Source organism: Doryrhamphus excisus, linkage group LG8 (assembly GCF_037039965.1).
Source record: "Doryrhamphus excisus strain RoL-2023G ecotype Guam linkage group LG8, RoL_Dexc_Guam_v1.1, whole genome shotgun sequence".
NCBI classification, from domain to species: Eukaryota; Metazoa; Chordata; class Actinopteri; order Syngnathiformes; family Syngnathidae; genus Doryrhamphus; species Doryrhamphus excisus.
In genome coordinates this window covers 14,580,893-14,601,180 of record NC_136364.1, presented here as the reverse complement: position 1 = coordinate 14,601,180, position 20,288 = coordinate 14,580,893, and the positions used below count along the sequence as shown (strand labels likewise).

At 39.9% G+C, this 20,288-nt stretch overlaps 1 protein-coding gene and 1 long non-coding RNA gene across 3 annotated transcripts in view; one reads left to right on the top strand and one right to left on the bottom strand.

Annotated features, from left to right (window-relative positions):
• LOC144899663 (uncharacterized) overlaps positions 1 to 2,648 on the top strand; it is a 55,124-nt gene extending 52,476 nt beyond the window's left edge. Inside the window, exon 3 of the long non-coding RNA XR_013627992.1 lies at positions 2,423 to 2,648. This is a non-coding gene — a long non-coding RNA (uncharacterized LOC144899663). The remainder of the gene's footprint in view (positions 1 to 2,422) is intronic.
• An 11,687-nt stretch (positions 2,649 to 14,335) lies between these two features.
• The window catches only part of sorl1 (sortilin-related receptor, L(DLR class) A repeats containing), a 45,381-nt gene continuing 39,428 nt past the window's right edge, over positions 14,336 to 20,288 (bottom strand). For both annotated transcript variants that reach the window (XM_058079919.2, XM_058079920.2), the window contains exons 42-48: positions 20,060 to 20,179; positions 19,765 to 19,929; positions 19,014 to 19,188; positions 18,579 to 18,685; positions 18,058 to 18,250; positions 17,664 to 17,876; positions 14,336 to 16,969 (exon numbers count right to left, since the gene is read on the bottom strand). In XM_058079919.2, coding sequence (XP_057935902.2) covers positions 16,899 to 16,969; positions 17,664 to 17,876; positions 18,058 to 18,250; positions 18,579 to 18,685; positions 19,014 to 19,188; positions 19,765 to 19,929; positions 20,060 to 20,179 — 1,044 coding nt within the window. In that variant the 3' untranslated portion in view covers positions 14,336 to 16,898. The remainder of the gene's footprint in view (positions 16,970 to 17,663; positions 17,877 to 18,057; positions 18,251 to 18,578; positions 18,686 to 19,013; positions 19,189 to 19,764; positions 19,930 to 20,059; positions 20,180 to 20,288) is intronic.

The window sequence follows — 20,288 nt, the reverse complement described above, 5'->3', positions numbered from 1 at the left end:
TGGGTGGCAATGGCCAGTTGTAGGAGGCGGCTGCACCGGTTATTTTATGACCACCATAAATGAAGCTCGGAAATACTTTAGAGCTGTCAGTGTACAGCTTGCATCGCAAGTGTCTTCTCAATTAGAGAGCAATTTGCATGGTTTTTGCACCACATCCTACATAAATCACGCTTGAATCTGCTGAACGGTCTGTGCACTTTCAATGTTTAATTGTGGATAATGATTTCCTTTTTGATTTTAGCACTCAAGGCTCATAGCGAAGCATAATGGGTCCATTTTGAACACGCACTCAAAAAAGCAAATATGGTTCCTTTCCCTGCAAATGGCTGCATGCATAATTAAACATGTCCTACAGTGTAGCTTAGGGTTGGATTATTAATGTCATTATAAAAATTTGCAACTGATTACCATATTTTCCGGACAATAAGTCATAATTTTTTTTTACAACCTGATTTGGCTGACTTATATCGTATTTTCCAGACTATAAGTCACACTTTTTTTCATAGGTTGGCTGTTCCTGCCACTTATACTCCAGAGCGACTTCTAAATGAAATAACTGTTTATGTTTATTTTTGGTGTAGCTGAATAACCATTGTGTTAGCATATCTTACACCTATTCAGCCTGTTCTCTATTCTTTTATTGTTAGAACTTGCCTTACAAGATGACGTAATGTCGGTTTTGGTCAAGTAGTTTGTAAAATAAATTACCCGAAAAATGTGACTTATACTTCAGAGCGACTTATGTATGTTTTTTTCTACCTGATTATGCATTTTTGACCTTGTGTGACTTATACTCCAGAGCGACTTAAGGTCCAGAAAATACGGTATATAAAAAAGACATATTTAATACAGTGAACATTACCATTGGCAGCCACGAGAGGGTGTTCTAGGATAGTGATATCCATAGATTCAGTGATGTGGAATTAGATCGGGAGCTTGGTGAACTTACTACTGGTAACTTGGTTGTTGGACTCGCTGGATTCTTATCTTATTTTAGCCTATTTAACTTCCCAGTTACTATCTGTTTTTTATGCTATTGTATAGCTGAATAACTGTTCATGTGTTACGTTAACATACCTATGTTTACCATATTAAGTTTATTGTATTATTGTATTAAACCACAGTGTACAGGTAAATCTGCATTCTTCTCCTCTTTGCCTCAAATCCCAAATTCCAGCCGCCTTCCCGACCACACTTCCTCTGTAGTGACAGCTCAGGGGTCAAAGGTCTACTCCAGCCCACCAACCTTCCCCCGGCCACAGCTTAGAGCCGCGTGGAGACACACCCCTCTGAAGTGGATACATGTTAATGGTTATCAGTAACCATTTTGTATATAATTGCATGAATATGGGACAATCTGGTGACCGTGACCGTGAGGTAGGTCTCTAGCATCCCGAGAGCAACTTCCCAGAGAGAGCCGGGGGGATCAGTTCACTGGGTCCACTATTTGATGTCTATTATTAGTAACGCTCAACGATTTCATTGTTTTTTCTTAGTAGTTATTTATGTCATCTTCGCTTCTATTTTTATACCTTTTAAAAATCCTGAAGCTCTGTTAAGATTCCATGTTTGGCACAATTGTGTTTGGTTTAGTTCCCAAAACTTCAAAATAACTGACATACTGACATGATATAGTACTGAATACGTTTTGAGGCTGTCCCTATACTTAATATCATGCTTTTTGCTGTACTGCAATCTACCCCTCAGTATGATGACATGTACAAGCTGTGGCACAGATTATTGGCTTGTTCTTTTCATTTATTTATACATTTACACTGCAGACAAGAGCAAATGCCACATGATCTGACTGACTACATGACAAAGTCCAAATTTGATCACAAAACGCTCAGTAAAGGTACATAAGGTGTGAGAGAGAATATTCTGACTACTTTTCATACTCTTTCCGTGCCTCTTTTCCATCCATCGCCTGCTCGCTCTGTCAGTAAATCCATGTCGAGATTTGGCTCACACACACGCACACACATACAGATCTCAGCAGCCAAATGTAGGCCAAAAGCCATCCCAGGACAGGACTCAGTGAAATACGGGAAAAGAATATAAACTATTTCATCATTATTAGTGTATAGCATATGCAATTTTTTTTGTGGCTTTTTTCACACATAAATCCATATTTACTTTTACATTATTATGTACTGTATTGGGTAATGCATGTGTAAAAGTGACTATACATAATAATAATCATAATCATACTTTTAAATGTGTTGTTATTCAAATGTAAAAAGGTGCAGCTTACCAAATTGTGTAGTCCCCAACATTATTTCATTGGATACGACCAACCTGTCTGAATTGTTGGTAGTATGGAAAGATGTTAATGTATGAGGCATGATTTTTTTTCCATGACAAAATATGTAATGTGTAATAAACATGGCACTTCATCTATAACTTGTATTCCTTATTGCAGTATTTGTCTCAGGGCGCCGAGGCGATCTGGTTCTTCGGCTGCAAAAATCTGGTTCTTGAGACATGGAAAGGCGGATGTCTCCCGGATGCCTCCCTGGTGAGGTGTTCCGGGCAGGACCAGCCGGGAGGAGGCAGACCGAGGATATGCTGGAGGCATTATGTCTCACAGCTGGCCTGGGAACGCCTTGGTGTCCTCCCGGTAGAACTGGAAGGGGTGGCTGGGGACAAAAGTGCCCTGCTGAGGCTGAAGCCCCCGCGACCCGATGGAAGGATGGATGTGTCATTTTGCACAAGGAGTGTTTTACTTCTGCAATGCATTCCGTTACATTCCGCATTTGTGTCTTTTCTATCTCGGGTCTCAACCCTCCGACAGCCCATGACAATTTGTGACAGTTTGTCTGTATTTTTTGTACTTTTTATAAAATTATCATTCAAAATCTCATCTCATTCTTGTGGACACAATTTTGTGCGTTGTCTTGTCTTGTGCGTTGGGTGTCTCGTGACATTGAAGGACAAGCAGCAAAGAAAATGGATGGCGAAAATGGATGGCGCTGCAATGCTGCCTCTGTCCACCTATGGGAGCCAGAGGAGCCCAGAGGGAGGCTGACGTCATTGCAACAATGAATGGGCTGCTCGCACACAATGCATTATGGGAAAACTTTAAGAAATGTTTTTTAATATGATTTTAAACTCATATTGGCACATGTTTGGATATTGTTCAAGTGTACCTTTTGTGTGTTAAGTTACTGTGTGATGAGCTTAGTGTTAGTAAGATGACACTATAAGTCAGACTGTTCTATTGTTATCCTGTCATATATATATATAAATATCGTATTTTCTGGACTATAAGTCGCTTCGGAGTATAAGTCGCACAAGGCCAAAAATGCATAATTAGGTAGGAAAAAAAACATACATAAGTCGCACTGGAGTATAAATCGCATTTTTTTTGTTGTGGGTAATTTATTTTATAGACTACTTGAGCACAACAGACATCACGTCTTGGAAGGCAAGTTCTAACAATAAAAGAATAAAGAACAGGCTGAATAGGTGTAAGATATGCTAACACAATGCTTATTCAGCTACACAAAAAATAAACATGAACAGAAAAGGTGTCCAGTGTTTATGTAACATAAACAGTTTTTTCATTTATAAGTCCCTCTGGAGTATAAGTCGCAGGAACAACCAACCTATGAAAAAAGTGCGACTTATAGTCTGGAAAATACAGTGAAATATATATTTCCAGTGGGTTGACAAGCTTGTTGTAAGTGCTCTGCTAGCTCGTCATTGGCTCGTCACCGAACCGCATGCGGCACAGTATTTGTAGTACTTCTGAAGTAAAGAAGACGTCACAAGAGTACAATTTAACTTTAGTAACTACACAACATTAACTTTCATTGCCTTGTTCATGCTAATTTGACAAGATTACAAATCTACTTTGCAGCAAACAAAAAAAAATATTATTGATTATTTTGTACATATAACAGGGGTCTAAAACAGGCAGCTGGTCAGCGACTGTTAGCTCACTACTACTGATTTTGAGCAGCTCACCAAAGTGTCAAAAACTGTATTGGAACATCGATTAGCATCAAGTTGGCAAAGCTAACACAGTGTACTTTATTAATAAGAGCGCAGAGTAGGATTACTATCGCAACAGCACATAGTGTCGTGTAAAAATAACCTGTCTCACAAAGGTCTAACCCCAGCTCACGTTCCCCATTAGTGAGAACAATTCTGCTTCACAACATGGAACATGTAAGAGAACCAAGGCAACATTTTTGTGTCAATTTTTGATGTAATTTGAAAAATTTCAATTGAGATGTATACAAACAAAGATTCCACAATATTTGCTTCAACTCTTAATAATTTTTATGAAACGACTGCACTGTTTGAATGAAGATCTGCTTTGTATATAAAGTACAATATAAATGTTGCCAGTCGTATAAAGAAAACACAAACAGCACACATCTCCTGTTCTTTTTTGTGATGAATTCTGGAGACCCCTGATCTTTCACAAACTCTTTGTATTTTGGTAGCTATTGTAAACAATCTCTTTTTTCCAATAAGAGTTGCATTTCAGGGGTCTTCTGGGTTCATTCTGCTGAATTATCAAGGAGAAGCCCTTCAAGGTCGGTGGAGTTTCTGAAAAATGTCAAACCAAGTTTCTAACTTTTATATTGACCTTTCATTTGCCTCGACAGCTCTTTTTCCTGGTAACTTCTACGCTGGCAAAGCTGGGGAAACATCTGCTGATCAAGCATTTCAGACAGAAACTGAACGTCATTACAACGTGGGAAACCACTAATTGCTAGCCCTCAAACTGTCCCTGGAGGAATAAAAATGCTGTTTGGAGTCTTTAGGCTTTTTAGTTATTTTATGACCCGAGTTCATCCATCACGTTAATTCCCCTAAAGCACCCTTACCCAGGTAGCAGTGATTGAGTTAGATTTAACTGATTTTCGAATGGGCCCAAGTGGAATCCGTTTAAGGCATAAAACACAAGCGGACATAACCATTACTTGCACATTTAGTTGTAACTTTTACCAGAGACGTGATGAGAATAAACAATAATAAAGGAATTTTCGATGGGTTTTTGATATAAATGGGTATTATGTAACAATATGGACACAGGATCGGATATAGGCCTGTCACAATAATCGATAAACAAAAAACATGTCTATAATTATGACACCCTGGATAAATTGGCATGTATGTACTCGTCTCTCTGTGCCACACAGGCTGGATGACAAGAGGGTTCACTCTACATCTGTCTGTGCACATCGGTTCTGTAGTGGAATGCACGGCCAGGTAAGCCGGCGTATGCTATACTTGACTACCATCTAGTGGTTTGAATGTGAATTACACCTCCCATAACTACAATGAATAGGAAAAAATGGTTCAAGAAAAATGTTGCGAAATGCCATACCTGCAAAATCTGTTATTGTGACAAGGCTAATTGGACCGATGATAATATTGGAGAACTGTACCAGATAACTTTATCAACAATCTTGTGGTCTTTTTACCAGGAATGATAAATAACAGTGCAGCATTTTATATATATATATATATATATATATATATATATATATATATATATATATATATATATATATATATATATATATATATATACACATATATACATACATTTGTATGCATATATATATATATATACACACATACATACATTTGTATGCATTAAAATTTAAACACATTTATTTGAATCTGACTTTAACTATGAGCAATGAGGAGTTGCATTCAAGAACACCGCGTCATTTAAACTACATTCACATGTCTAGAGTGAATTTTCTGGGATTTCCCAGCATCCTTAAATGCAGCAAATTGTAGTTCCGCATTAAGAGTTACAGAAGATCTACTGATTGTTTTTAATTTGCATTTCTGTTTCAGACCAAAGGTTACCAACCTGTTTGAAACCGGAAGTCGCTAGTAGGGTACCGATTAATGTGAAGGGCTACCAGTTTGACACACACTTCTGTAATAGGCAATTTGCTCACTTCACCTTGAACTATATGTTATTATTAACAATTAATGGCATGTATCTACCCTACCGCAGTGCTTAGAAAGCTACCAGTTAGCAACATAAACACAAATTCACAACAACATACCATCTCAGCTATCAGCAGCACGCTTTTAAGAAGATTGAAATATCATGCTAAAAGTATTATGAATTAACTTAGCTTAGCTTAGCTTAAGACAATATCACGGTACAAACAGCGTCTAGCATTGAACCTGTGATAAATATTCAGGTTACTCACGTTTATTGACGTTCACTGTTAGTTCAACATCAACAACAGGTTCCATGTTACGACAACTCTCAACGATGCACGGCTGCCCTGGTGCATTCAGGTGCCCAGCGAGCGTCGTAATTGGGAGATACATTTAATCACATTATCAAAGCAACAAAAGTCAATGGCCACTACTAAAACAGTCTTTTGTCCAAGTATTTTTTTTAATATATTGTCATTTCCAATGGACAGTTTAATGTCCACTATATATTAAATAAGAATAGCAACCAAACAAATTACATGCAGCTGGCAGTTAAATGGCATTCTTTGAGATATTTTTAGAACAAGCTGGTGGGCGACTCATGTGGTCCTTAGAGGCGACCTGGTGACCCAGGGCACCGTGTTGGTGACTCCTGATTGTAAAATACTAACTACTGGATAACAGCTACTTGTTGCCGTAGAAACCATACATAATTTATTTGTATTGGTTTTACTCCTCTCTTTCAAGGTAATAAAATAAGTGAAATAATCGACACCCACAACTCATAACGCTTGTCTCCTCCTTCTGATCTTCTTTTCCTCTTCTCCTGACACTATTTTCATTTCTTCTTTCCCGGGTCTCATCTTACAAGCTCAGCTTCTTCCAAGCTTAATCTCTTGCTTGCTGAGCTGCTGAGTTCAGCACAGGCTGAAGGTACGGGGTCACTATGAGTTTATGCTTTTATTTACATTGCTGTATGAGCACAGAGATTGGTCAAATGTGCCCAAGTGTTTTAATTCAGTTGGCCATGCGTCTCTACCAAGTCCTTGTTGTTAAGTTTTGGTGACAACTTTAAGAGTTCTCCCTAAACGCACATAACATATCATCAAAGCTGGGATTAAACCTTTTTTTTTTTCTTCTTCTTGGTCTTTTTTTTTTCCCACGGTGGAGCAGCTTTGGCAGCTTAAAGAACAGGAGAAGGGAGTTTTGAACTGATGTATAGCCGACTTCAAAGATGGCTTAATCTCTCGGTACACATGCTATACGCAGCCTATTTATGATGAGAAGCCATCTTTCTTCCAAAACACTCCCTTTTGCTACGCTATGCCAGCTCCGGGTTTTATGATTATCCCAACGTCTAGACAGCTGAGACAGTTCCGGAGCCCTGGGAGGGGAAGACCAATATTTGCAGCCACTGTGTCCCTGTTCCATATCTGTGGTGGTTATATTTGACAAGTCTGGGACTCTAATCTATCTCTTCTCTCTCTTTCTTGCTCTAGACGATGGATTAATCATACTTCAATTAATCTGACATTGGCATTGTACACAGAGCTGTCGTTTAAAAGCAGTTTAGTTTTGTTTATCACGGTTAATCAGTTTTAGACCCTGATAAGTACATTTCCAACAGTAGATCCTGTTGGGGGATGATTGAACCAGTTGCGATTATTAAAACCTGCAATAAAAGCCTACTGTTCTGGTGATCAAGTCTGGTACTTGTACAGTGGTGTGAAAAAGTGATTGCCCCCTTAATGAAACAAAATGTTTTATTATTAAGGAACAAAAGAAATCCAAACCTATCTGGTTCTTTGTGAAAAAGTGTTGTGATTTGTGTTCAGTTGTGTTATCACTGACTAACATTTAAATTTAGGAGGCAAACACTTTTTCACACCAATGTACATCTAGAGCCCTCTAGACATGAAATAGCACCCCTATAGTCTCCTTTATAATCATTCAGTCATTTTCTACCGCTTATCCTCACAAGGGTCGCGGAGGATGCTGAAGCCTATCGCAGCTCTCTTTGGGCGAGAGGCGGGGTACACCCTGGACTGATCGCCAGCCAATCACAGGGCACATATAGACAAACAACCATTCACACTCACATTCATACCTATGGACAATTTGGCGTCGCCAATTAACCTAGCATAGTTTTTTGGAATGGGAGGAAGCCGGACTCCACGGAGAAAACCCATGCATGCACGGGGAGAACATTCAAACTCCACACAGAGATGGCCGAGGGTGAGATTGAACTCGGGTCTCCCAGCTGTGAGGTCTGCGGGCGAACCACTAGAACGCCGTGCAGTGCTTAAGTGTAACAAACGTACAAAATATAAGAAAATCAGGAAGGAGACAAACACTTTTTTACACCAATGTATGTACATCTAGAGCCCTCTATACATGAAATAGCACCCCTATAGTCACCTTTACACTCATATTAACCAATATAGTAGACATAAGGAAAAAAAGATGCTGTGTTACTGGCATATTGACAGGGGGCGGACTTACGGTACCATTAGGCAAACACAGGCAATATCCAGGGACCCCCAAACATCATAACCGTTTTGTCCGTGACTCCTCCCCTTTTCATGCAACGGACTATTCCATGTTAACATGTAGGTAACATGTAGGTAAGTAACATCGAGTGTCAGCTGAGTATATTACATGACCAAGACCAAGAAGAAGAAAAAAAAAGGTTTAATCCCATCATAAAGTACATTATATGTCCCATTTTAGTCACATTTATTGCAAATGTTGATCCAAAGAAGAACATCAGGAAGGTTGGGGGGGGGGCGTGTCAAAAAAGGCATCTGTTATGGGTGTATCAATTGTGATGTACAGAAGCAGTGCTTCACTTGATTGCCTCATTCATTTGAAAAGGCGTCTCTGTGGAAGCCGTGCGTGTGTGCTGGAGGGGAAGGAAGCCCTTATAGAAGAAGAGGAGGGGGGGCGGGGGCTAGTAATGGAGGGAACCAGTGAAGTGTGAAGACCGCATCTTTTTCCCACTGTCTTTCAGCACTCTAAGAAGGCTATTATGTCTGTGGCAGAACCGGCAGACGTTTGCTCACTCCCTCTCCCCAGTTTCTTAATATAGGAAGTTGGTTCCCACAGGCTGAATAATACGGTGGCCAAGCGGGGCAGCATTGTCCCGGTGGAGGATTTGGTCAACCTGAAACGACACAGACTTTGGAGGAACTGCAGGAGACATGGGCACCCTATAGAAGGAACTCAAATCGACTATTATGGCCTCAACGAGACCAAAGTCTACAAAATTAACCAAGACTTACATTACACAGAAAAAGTAATTGCTTGAAAGCAGGGTTTGAGTTACATGAGAGCCAATGGGAGCCAATGGGAGCCAATGGGAGCCAATGGGAGCCAATGGGAGCCAATGAGAGCCAATGGGAGCCAATGGGAGCTCCACTAAGCTCCAATGAACATAATAATAGCATCCATTGGGGTGGATCAGCATCCATTATAATATATATATAAAATTCTGTACTATTTTTTTTTTATCTTTTTTTTCTTTTTTTGTCTGATAACTCCTCCCACATTTCTCAAACCAATCCAATGTCAAAATGTCCAGCTCTATCCGGACTTTTTTTTTTAAATTCCCACTGTTACTGTAATTAAAAATGTTCATTCATTCATTCATTCATTTTCTACCGCTTACCCTCACAAGGTTCGCGGGGGTGCTGGAGCCTATCCCAGCTGTCTTTTGGGCGAGAGGCAGGGTACACCCTGGACTGGTGGCCAGCCAATCACAGGGCATATATAGACAAACAACCATTCACACTCACATTCATACCTATGGACAATTTGGAGTCGCCAATTAACCTCGCATGTTTTTGGAATGTGGGAGGAAATGGGAATTATTTGGTGGACTGATGTTTTCCATCAGTGCAACATTCTCGATGGTGACATGGCACAGGAAAGGTTTGTTTCCCAAACCCGGTGGTTGCTGGTTCGATCGTTGATCACACTGTAAGGTCAGTTTCAACATTCATTCCCTGTTTTTACATCCCAGCATTTCACATTCTGCCGCTTTTTGTTTGCTAATTCCTCCCATATTTCTTAACATGAAAATGTTCAGCTCATTCCTGACGTGTAGGCGATCAGGACTTTTCAAAAAATTCCCCACGTTCCATAACTCAATTTGACATTTTTCCATGAATGGACACCACATTTAAACATTCAGCTCAACTGTGCAGTGTGGTGTAGGCTCAGGTTGGAGAGTGGTCATTTCCCATTTCCACGCTGATGGTTGCTGGTTCGATCCTCAATCGGTGAACATGATTCAATACATTTCTTGGATATTTCAACATTCTACATTTCACTTCAGCTTCAGAAATATTGAAAAAAAATGGACTTGAGGAACTGCATTGCCAAGTCACCAGTTCCACTTTCCATGCCGTAGGGTTAGGCGGCTCCATCCAAATATTAATAATAGCAAAGATTATGTCAGTATTTTCTGGATCCTGGTATGCATTTATATTTTAACTATTGTTGTGCTTCCGTTGTCAAGTGTCAGAGGTATTAATCTGTGCAGGATTTGCTTTTTCTTTGGCTTTTGGTAGAACTAATAAAAAAAAAAAACACCCAAATAAATACCGATACTGATTCTTTTTAACTTTTCTGATTGTGTTTTAGTCTGTTGTGGTATTTACGGTACTTTCAAAGCTGCCGAGGCTCCACTTAATAATTAATAATAATAATAGTGTCAATATTAATATTAATATAATGTTGTTAATATTAATAATAATAATACTTGTTTTTTTCCTTGTGTTGCTGCTCGCACTCAAAGGTTAATAAAGAGTCGTTCTAAAAATGTTAAATTGTTGTTCTGGAGCATAGACTTAGACTGAAATACAGGTCTCTCCTTCTAGTGGATGGCCAGTCTTCCTCTCCAGAGGGAGGCCGGCTCTCCTGCAGTTCTGCAGCTGCTTCCTCGGCGCTTCTCAAGGGGTTTGCTAACACCCTTTTATAAGTCTGAGGGAGGGCCTCATTGAAGCTGTCAGAAGAAACACTGCCCAGCCATACAATCAAAGGCTTCTACAGTATGAATGAACAGCATTAGAAATTCCACCCACTCGCCTTGTTCGCTATCGTTTGTGCTTGCTGGCGAATGTCAAAATCTCAAACACCGGTGGTCAAAGGCCAGATCTGATTTTAGATTTTAGATCAGTCTCTCTTTGTCTTAACAAAAACCTTTTCACCAAAAGAAAAGTTTTGTTTATGAATGAAGGAAGGATGGATCAAAATGTCAAGTTGCCTCACGTCACTTATCCTCACGAGGGTCGTGGGGGGTGCTGGAGCCTATCCCAGCTGTCTTCGGGCAAGAGGCGGGGTACACCCTGGACTAGTCGCCACGCCAGCCAATCACAGGGCACATATAGACAAACAACCATTCACACTCACATTCATACCTATGGACAATTTGGAGTCGCCAATTAACCTAGCATGTTTTTGGAATGTGGGAGGAAACCGGAGTACCCGGGAGAAAACCCACGCATGCACGGGAAGAACATGCAAACTCCACACAGAGATGGCCGAGGATGGGATTGAACTCCGGTCTCCTCGCTGTGAGGCCTACACGCTAACCACTAGAACTCCGTGCAGTCCGTTCACAGCACTTCAAAGTATTTTTAAATGTAAAATGTGTAGGTACTCATGACTGATAAATGATAAGGAAAGATAATCGATATAGCAAATGGATTCGGAGTGACAGTCATTCCTTGAGTCTGGTTGTCCAGATTGATGCTACAAATTCACGTGGACCTGAATGCACCATATTTGTCAAATAAATGGATAATATCAATCTGATCCTAATACTACCCCTGTTTTTGATATTATTGATATTTGGATCCCTAGTATTGGGGGCTATATTTACGGCAAAGAGAGCTGTGTGGATAAAAAAGGAGACAAAGCCGGGAGTAGGGACAAAGTGAGCACAGTGTTTGTTTTGTCAGGCAACCTTGGCACAAATGCTAGCTGGTGTGTAAGTGTATCCTGTCAATGTCCGTCTCCTCAATGCTGTCTTTGTCTTCCCTGTGCACACAGTGACACCGAGAATGCACACACAGCACACACCTGGGGGGGGGCTCGTTTTTAAAAAATGACAATCATGGATCCACAAATTAACCTTCTGAAACCTTGAGTTCCGTGTGTGAAAGATGGCTTATTGCTTTGTGTATTTATTTCTTGCCTTTATTTTGTCACACTTCCTGTTTTGTTCTGTCTTAGTTTCTACTGCCTTTACTTTCCTGTTTACGAGCACCTACTGCTAATTATAATAGGAATAATAATAATAATAATAATAGGAATTATTTCCTATACTGGTGTGCAGAAATGTGTCAAACATATTTCATCACCAAAACTTCATTTTTGTATTCACAAATGAATTAAAATGGATTGAAAAGCAGCTACAGTCTCCAAGCTAGGCATCATTAGTGTTTCCATTAAACAAACGCCTGTAGTTGCACATTACTTACAGACACAGAAATGTATCAGAACTATTCGGCAGGAAAAGCCAAACTATATATATATATAAGTGTCATTGATCATCTGGAACCCTGCAGTAGACAATGACACTCAATTGAGGGAATACAAACAGAGCAAGGGGGAAACATGAGTGGCTTTTTACCTTTAGTAACTGGATCTGCTTAGAGTGCATAAGAAGGGCAAGATCAAGTGTGAAAGGAGCATTGTCCGTGTCCTGCAGGAAAACGCACATGAGAGCAGGCATCAGGTATGTAGGCCAGCAGTCCCAGTCAATGACATTTACCACTTTAGTGTACAGAAAACTGCATTTATGCATTGAAAACCTAATCGTACCAAAACCAAAATCCTCTCTCCCATTAGAAATCAAGTCAATCCAACGAATCTGTTCCTGACACCCAAAAATATATTTCATAGACAATAATAAATCATTTCACTTGCAAAAAACAGTGGCCAAAATCTATAAACGCTGAAAGAAATAAATCATATTTAATTTAATGTGCTGAGAAGCCGTCTCTTCATGGGGCGCTTTTCTCCAGCAGATATCTGCAACTGTGTCGGGTGGATGGCAGGTTAAGGATTCATTGGTGCCATTCCATCATCAATTTTAAAAAATTGTTTTCAGCATTCCCCCGTGGCATCTGCTTTACAGTGTGTGAAAATCGTCAAAAATAGTGTGGAAATATTGTGAAATGTTGTTGACTCAGTCATGCTGTTTGGTTCTAACTCTATAACTACTAAAACTAATAATAACTATACTTCAACTAGACTGTACCACAACACTTTTGCAAGTGCTGCAAGGCATCTACTGCCCCCTTGTGGCTATTGTCAAAAATGGAGGAACACAGACAATTTGGGCACCTGGCCTCAAATAATAATAGCATTAATAATCATGATTGTAATAATATCATTCATTCATTCATTCATTTTCTACCGCTTTTTCCTCACGAGGGTCGCGGGGGTGCTGGAGCCTATCCCAGCTGTCTTCGGGCGAGAGGCGGGGTACACCCTGGACTGGTCGCCAGCCAATCACAGGGCACATATAGACAAACAACCATTCACACTCACATTCATACCTATGGACAATTTGGAGTCACCAATTAACCTAGCATGTTTTTGGAATGTGGGAGGAAACCGGAGTACCCAGAGAAAACCCACGTGTGCACGGGGAGAACATGCAAACTCTACACAGAGATGGCCGAGGGTGGGAATTGAATCCTGGTCGTAATAATATTATTGATAAAAATATTTATTTTAATAATAATTTTAATAATTTAACAGGCATGGTTATTCTCCATAGGCCTTAGGAGTCTTTTTGTAGTTTTGTATACTGCACTCATACAAACAATAATGAACTTGAAAACTACTATATAAAATAAATACATGTACATTTGTATCCATTGAGTTCTCCCATATTGTGATTTACACCATAAATGTTAGTACTACATTTACTTTATCTATATATTTTATATTATTAATGTTAGCATGTTAACAGTGCTAACATTAGCATGCCAACACCTAGCATGATAGTGTTAATTGTTCATTTGAGTGTCTACCCATGAAAACAGCTAAAGATGTTTGTATGCTAACACCTAGCATCATAGCACAATGTAGGCTAAATGTCCTGAATGAGGTTAGAACTTTGACTCTAGAACAGTCTGATGTGGTCGAGAAATGTAGAAGTAGCTACAACTCTTTAGCTCAAAGGCATTTTGAAAAACAAAAAACTGAACTGTGTGAATTTTTTTAATGTAATTGTGCTCCAATTGACTACTAATGAGCTGCAGGAGCGTTGCAGCTGTGCATTGGGTCAAACAGGAAATATAAAACCAAAGTAAAAGCATTTAACAGGAAATGATGTCAAAATTAAGAAAATCATACAGCGACATCACAGTTGTTCATAACAACGGCAGTCAAGTGGAAATTTAAATCAACTTTATTTCAGCATAAGTGGCTTTGAAAACACCTCACACTGTTTGTTAAACATCTTTTTTTTCTTCTTGCAACCTCTGAGACAAGCAAACGAGACGTCAAAGATGTAGTATCCGTGCCAAACAACATTTTAAAGCCAACCTTTTGACAGAGGAAAAAGCTGGGCACAGACGGCCAAATAAAGAATAATTACACTTTGTACACAAGTTTTAAAAAAAAGCCCTGAAGGAGACAGAAAGGAGCAGTGATTTGACCAAACTGAACAAATGTCCTAGGAAGTAAGAGTGAATGTACTGTATGTGCGCATGCGTCGTTATTGTGTCCTATCACATGTGACATGAACGCCTGATTTATGTCAAAAAGGCATTATGTGGTGACAGTTTGTACAAATTACAAAACCATTGCCAGATAAATCAAAGTTAAGGCAGAGACAACACAAAAAGTGAGGAAATAAAGACCAAGCCTCAGCAAAGACCCTTGACGGGTACGGTGCTTACCAACCGTTCGTATTCACACACAGTGATGCCGTAATGCGCTTAAAAAAACACACACACAAGTATAAAATACATTCATGAAGATGTCTTAACAAATACAACCTGTCCTTAAGAAGCAGAAGACCCACAGAGGTGACATTTAGGATGTTTCATTTTCAACGACATCATTCAGGTGGGGGGAGTCCGACATGTGACACATTTATGGAACACGTGACAATGATCTTATATACATCCGACCGGAGAAAGCTGGGTTGACACTTGACCTATTTGTAGTTTCAAGTCATGCAAAAACACTGACCTATATACTTTTTTAAATTAAAAAATGCATGTCGGGTGAGCTAAGTGAAAAGAAACAATTTTGGCACAACTCAGTTTATTTTCCGTAAAATTATTTAAAATGGAGGAATGCTTAGGAATTTTTTAAAAATAGTAGAAACATGTAAAAATGTGTAAATTTATATTAAAATGGCTCAACATTAGTGTCCATTTCCAATATATCTTCATGACAAAATTGATATTTTTCCAGTTCATTTCTGTTTATTTTCACAAATATGAATTTTGTTCTTCATATTTTCACGTTTCTGGTATTGTTATATTTATTTCTGGCTTACAAACTTAACGAATAAGTCCAAAAAGACAAAAGGATTTGAATGAGAGCTGCTGGTACTTTTTGATTTTGCATTACTGACACTATTTTGTAATAAAAGAGAGGAGTGGCATTATTTTGTTGATATTGTTGCATTCTTGTTAAATTCTCCACAATTATATTGTAGAAATCATGTTTTATTGTGATTGTAGTAATAATAAAATGACAAAATGATTGAATAATCTTTAACAATATCAATATCTGCATCAGGAAAAAGTGACCGTGCACTTAATTGGTATCAAATCCATAATACCATAAGAGGGTTTGTATGATCCATGCCGAGTGAGAAAAATAGTATGAATCTAGAAATGCATGGTCATACATAATCACAATTCCCCCCACCTGTCCTGCAATTACCAAAGTAGATGCATATTTATATGTGCTATGTGTTGGGAGTATAAAAATAACAGTGTTATTGCAGTCAAATGACAGCTAATCGAATTAATTACTATTTTAAATGTGACAATGCCGTTACTGTTACAGACAGTGAAATGTGGCGCGATATTATTCACTTTAATATTTACAGCAACAATCTGGTAAATCACCATGGCTTGTCCACCAGTTGTGGTTAGTCACGCTCAGGAAAACACTGCCTCCTAGTGTTTTGGTAGAGAATTGCACATCAGGAGACACCCATCTCTCGCTATAACAAAGCCAAATATTTAAAATATTTGAAGGCTGGTAAAAATGAAATCTAAAAACTTTGCATGACTGAATTTCCTGGTAGGCAAGTTTTTCGTTCTTCGTTCTAACAGCAGCTATAATCTACAGTAAGTCTACCGCGCGTCCACTGATCCAGTACCGTTTTTAAGTTTTACAGTCGCTGGACGGTGCGGTCTAAACTAAACCCATGAGGATGACGACGGCCATGCTGGTACCCGCAATTCCCTGAGAACTCCAAAAAAAACATGGCTCCACTACATTTACGTAAAATCAACATTCCACTTCCACGACACAAATGATAAATGTTTTGTAAGATCCAATGAACCGTATAAAATGGATTAGCAGCCACAGCAGATCACAACCTCTACATCGTTCTCTCTGATTGTTGGATCTTATTTTGTGGATTGCATGAAAATGTGTTTTTCTTTGCGTGTGTTCAGGTCTCTGGATGCTGATTTTGGTTTTAAGCAATGGACGGCGCAAAATGGGGTCTGGCGTTCTGCAACAAACACTCAAATCTTCACAGTATGCCTCAACAACCACCTCATCTTCCGAGTCCTTTTACGTCCCCATATACATATATTCTTTTTTTTCATATAAAAAATAAGTTATTGCGCATCCAAAAAAGTGCATTGTATATTTGAAAAATATCTATCTCTCTTTACACGCTTCATCTTTCTTGCTAACGGGTTGACTTCCTGTCAACAGGGAGGAGGGAGGGCGAGCGGGCAAGGAGGGATATCTCGCTATGCCACAACCATGGGAACATCGTCCGAGAAGCCGCTGATCATGGGAGCATCTTCATCGTCATCATCCACTGGTGAGACAAAAAGGAGCAATAAGAGACAAAAACATATGCACGAATGCTGCTTCATTGCCTAGCTAGTACATACTGTGGACCATGTGGAAATGGTGTGAGTGGGTACTGGAAGGATAAAGCCCTGTTATATATATATATATATATATATATATATATATATATATATATATATATAAATAAATTGGCTTTTCCTGCCGAATAGTTCTAATACATTTCTGTGTCTGTAAGTAATGTGCAACTACAGGCATTTGTTTAATGGAAACACTAATGATGCCTAGCTTGGAGACTGTAGCTGCTAAACACACACATGATTTTCATTCATTCATTCATTTTCTACCGCTTATCCCCACGAGGGTCGCGGGGGTGCTGGAGCCTATCCCAGCTGTCTTCAGGCGAGAGGCGGGGTACACCCTGGACTGGTAGCCAGCCAATCACAGGGCACATATAGACAAACAACCATTCAAACTCACATTCATACCTATGGACAATTTGGAGTGACCAATTAACCTAGCATGTTTTTGGAATGTGGGAGGAAACCGGAATCCCCGGAGAAAACCCACGCATGCACGGGGAGAACATGCAAACTCCACACAGAGATAGCCGAGGGTGGAATTGAACTCGGGTCTGCTACCTGTGAGGTTTCCCAATATATTCCCTCTTAAAAATGTTCCCGGCTCGCAAGCTTTCTCACCTAGTTCGTCGCCAGAGGAGAAAATGGCAGAGCCCAGGCGAGAGTTATAGTGGGAGTTTGCAAAGGCTGTAAAATTGTTCTGTAGTCGCCGATGTCTGAAGTAGAGCGCCACCAAGCCGCCGCATACTCCCAGCAGCAGCAGGAAAAGGACGGGAACTACAATGGCCGCCATGTCCTGTGAATGGCTTTCAGCGGCGGAGGCCTCACTCGCACCTAGAAACATGATTTAAACATGATTTAAAGTTCGATTTAAATTGACACACAAAAAACGACTCAAAATTTACTTTGAAGGGTGAGAGGCTACATTTGAGTGGTTGTAAATTAATTTAACATATTTTTTTTTGTCAAACATGATGAAGTTCATGATAATTGAAATGACTCAGCTTTATTCTACCTGTTCTAAACTGGTTATACAGCAGCAGTGCAGGCTCGCCACAGAGTTGGCCACTCAGCAGGCAGCGGGCCTGAACAGAGAAGGTGTAGTTGTGTCCTTTCTGCAGGCTGCTGATGCGGAAGTAGGTATCGGTCGTGTTCCCCAGGCAGGTTGTCTTGTTGGTCACGCCGTCGTGAACATGCACCTCATACCCCTGCAAACAAACCGACAAGATAAGATGTGGGATTTGTAGACAATTTGTTTTTCGCCATTTGTGGACCGTGGCTCTCACTGTGGTTTGCTGGAGTCCCAAAGCTATAACTTCATTGAGTAATATTTACATTTGTTTGATGATCTGAAACATTTAAGTGTGACAATCATGCAAAAAAAATGCAGCACTGTACTATGTATACTGTATATAAACTGTATATACTACTGTACTGTATGTATAGATAATTTTTTTTATTTATCAGGCATATAATGTCTCCTATAACAGCACCGATCAACTGAAGAAACTTCCTCTAGCAAAGCTTATTTCTCACCCTGCTTTCATTAAACGTCTTCTCCTGGACAGCCAGACTCTTCCAGAACAGATATATGTGGTCTTTCTCGTTCAATATCTTCAAAGCCTCAGGAGCTGGAAGAGGAACTGCAACAAAAAAAACAAAACGTATCTACATAGAAGTGATCACACGCTAATAAGGGGCTGAAATAACCTCAATGAGATGTTAACGCATCACAAAAATCACCAACTATGTGCTAAACATAACATGTAACGTGAAAGCGTTACTCGCCAAACCCTCTCCTCAATGCATAATTGCCTTTTATAATTGATATTTGCGTCCTAGCATCGGCCCTGATCATTGCCATGTTGCAACATCCACCCCGTTGTTTGGCTAAGTTAGCACTAGCTTCGACTGCCAATCCGGCCTCAAAGCGTACATTCCAAACCATTTGTATGCAAGCGTGATGTGTACCTGTGCTCAGAACGAAGCTGATTTCCTTGCTCATGTTACGTAGACGCACTGAGATGCTGTAGCGTCCTCCGGGCTCCAGGCCTTTCAGCTGGTACTCCACCGTGTTGTTCTGGGTGGTCACCTTGTAGTCCCTCTCCACTTTGCGGACCATATCCCTCACATGAATTGCATAAGTCTAAAGGGAGAAGAGTGGAGAGACAGTTTGGACAGTTCACGGACAGTTTTGTTTGCCAGCTTACAGCCAAATTCATTTATTGACGCATCGGCCAACAATGCAAAACCCTCCCTTACTCTTGTATTGTATTCTATGAATCCCCTATGCCCATCTCTTCTATCAGTACACACACACACATTTGCAAATGTTGCAAATTGCCTTTCTAAAATGTTTTGTGTCTGTTGTTCCACTGAATTTTACTAATATTAATTATAATTATGCACTAACATACATATGTAATTCTGCTAAGAAACACACTAGGATTATTTGCTGAAGTCTATTGGCCGCTTGTCTCCAAGACAAGTCCTCCACATGGCTTATCACTTGATTCAAGGACCCTTGGGTGTCTGGGCATGCGAGTCTGTCCCTCAAGGAATGAGAAGATCAACCCTCAACCCTCCCCTCGCATTTCCTATATTAATTAACATTTAAGCATAAGTAGTCCGACATTTTTCAAATCAAAATTATATACTGTAAACTAGACACTGCTGTGCACCAATCACAATCATGACTACAAAAAGACACCTAGAGTTGTACCAGTGGTGCGTTTGGTGTATCATAAGGTGGTTGCCACTTGAGTGTGGCCTCCGTCTTGTCTACTTGCACACGGTGGAGGTTCCTGGGTGGCATCCTTTCATTGGGAATCATTTTGACCACCACATGCTCTGATGGCGGACCCAAGAAGGGGGAGACAGTCCGCACCTGAAAACCAAATGCAAAGATTCCATTTCAATGCTTCAGGATCCTTTTTCTCATTTCAGGAATTCTCAGCCTCGCAGGGAACAAAGAAATAAAACACCCAGGGTGCGAAGCTGGTTTGTGCAAGACTCACCAAAATAAGATACTGCTCATCATTTTTCACGGTGATTGTCAGGTTGCTGGAAGTGGTATGGACCTGACTAGGACTGTGGTACAAATCGAGGAAGGATGTTGCATAAAACACACCAAACACCTACAAATAAGAATACAGCACACCGCCAATACATATTTAATCACTGAGTGAGAAAAGGTCACATTTAATGGATGGTTATATTGGATGAGTGGATACAGTTCTTATACCA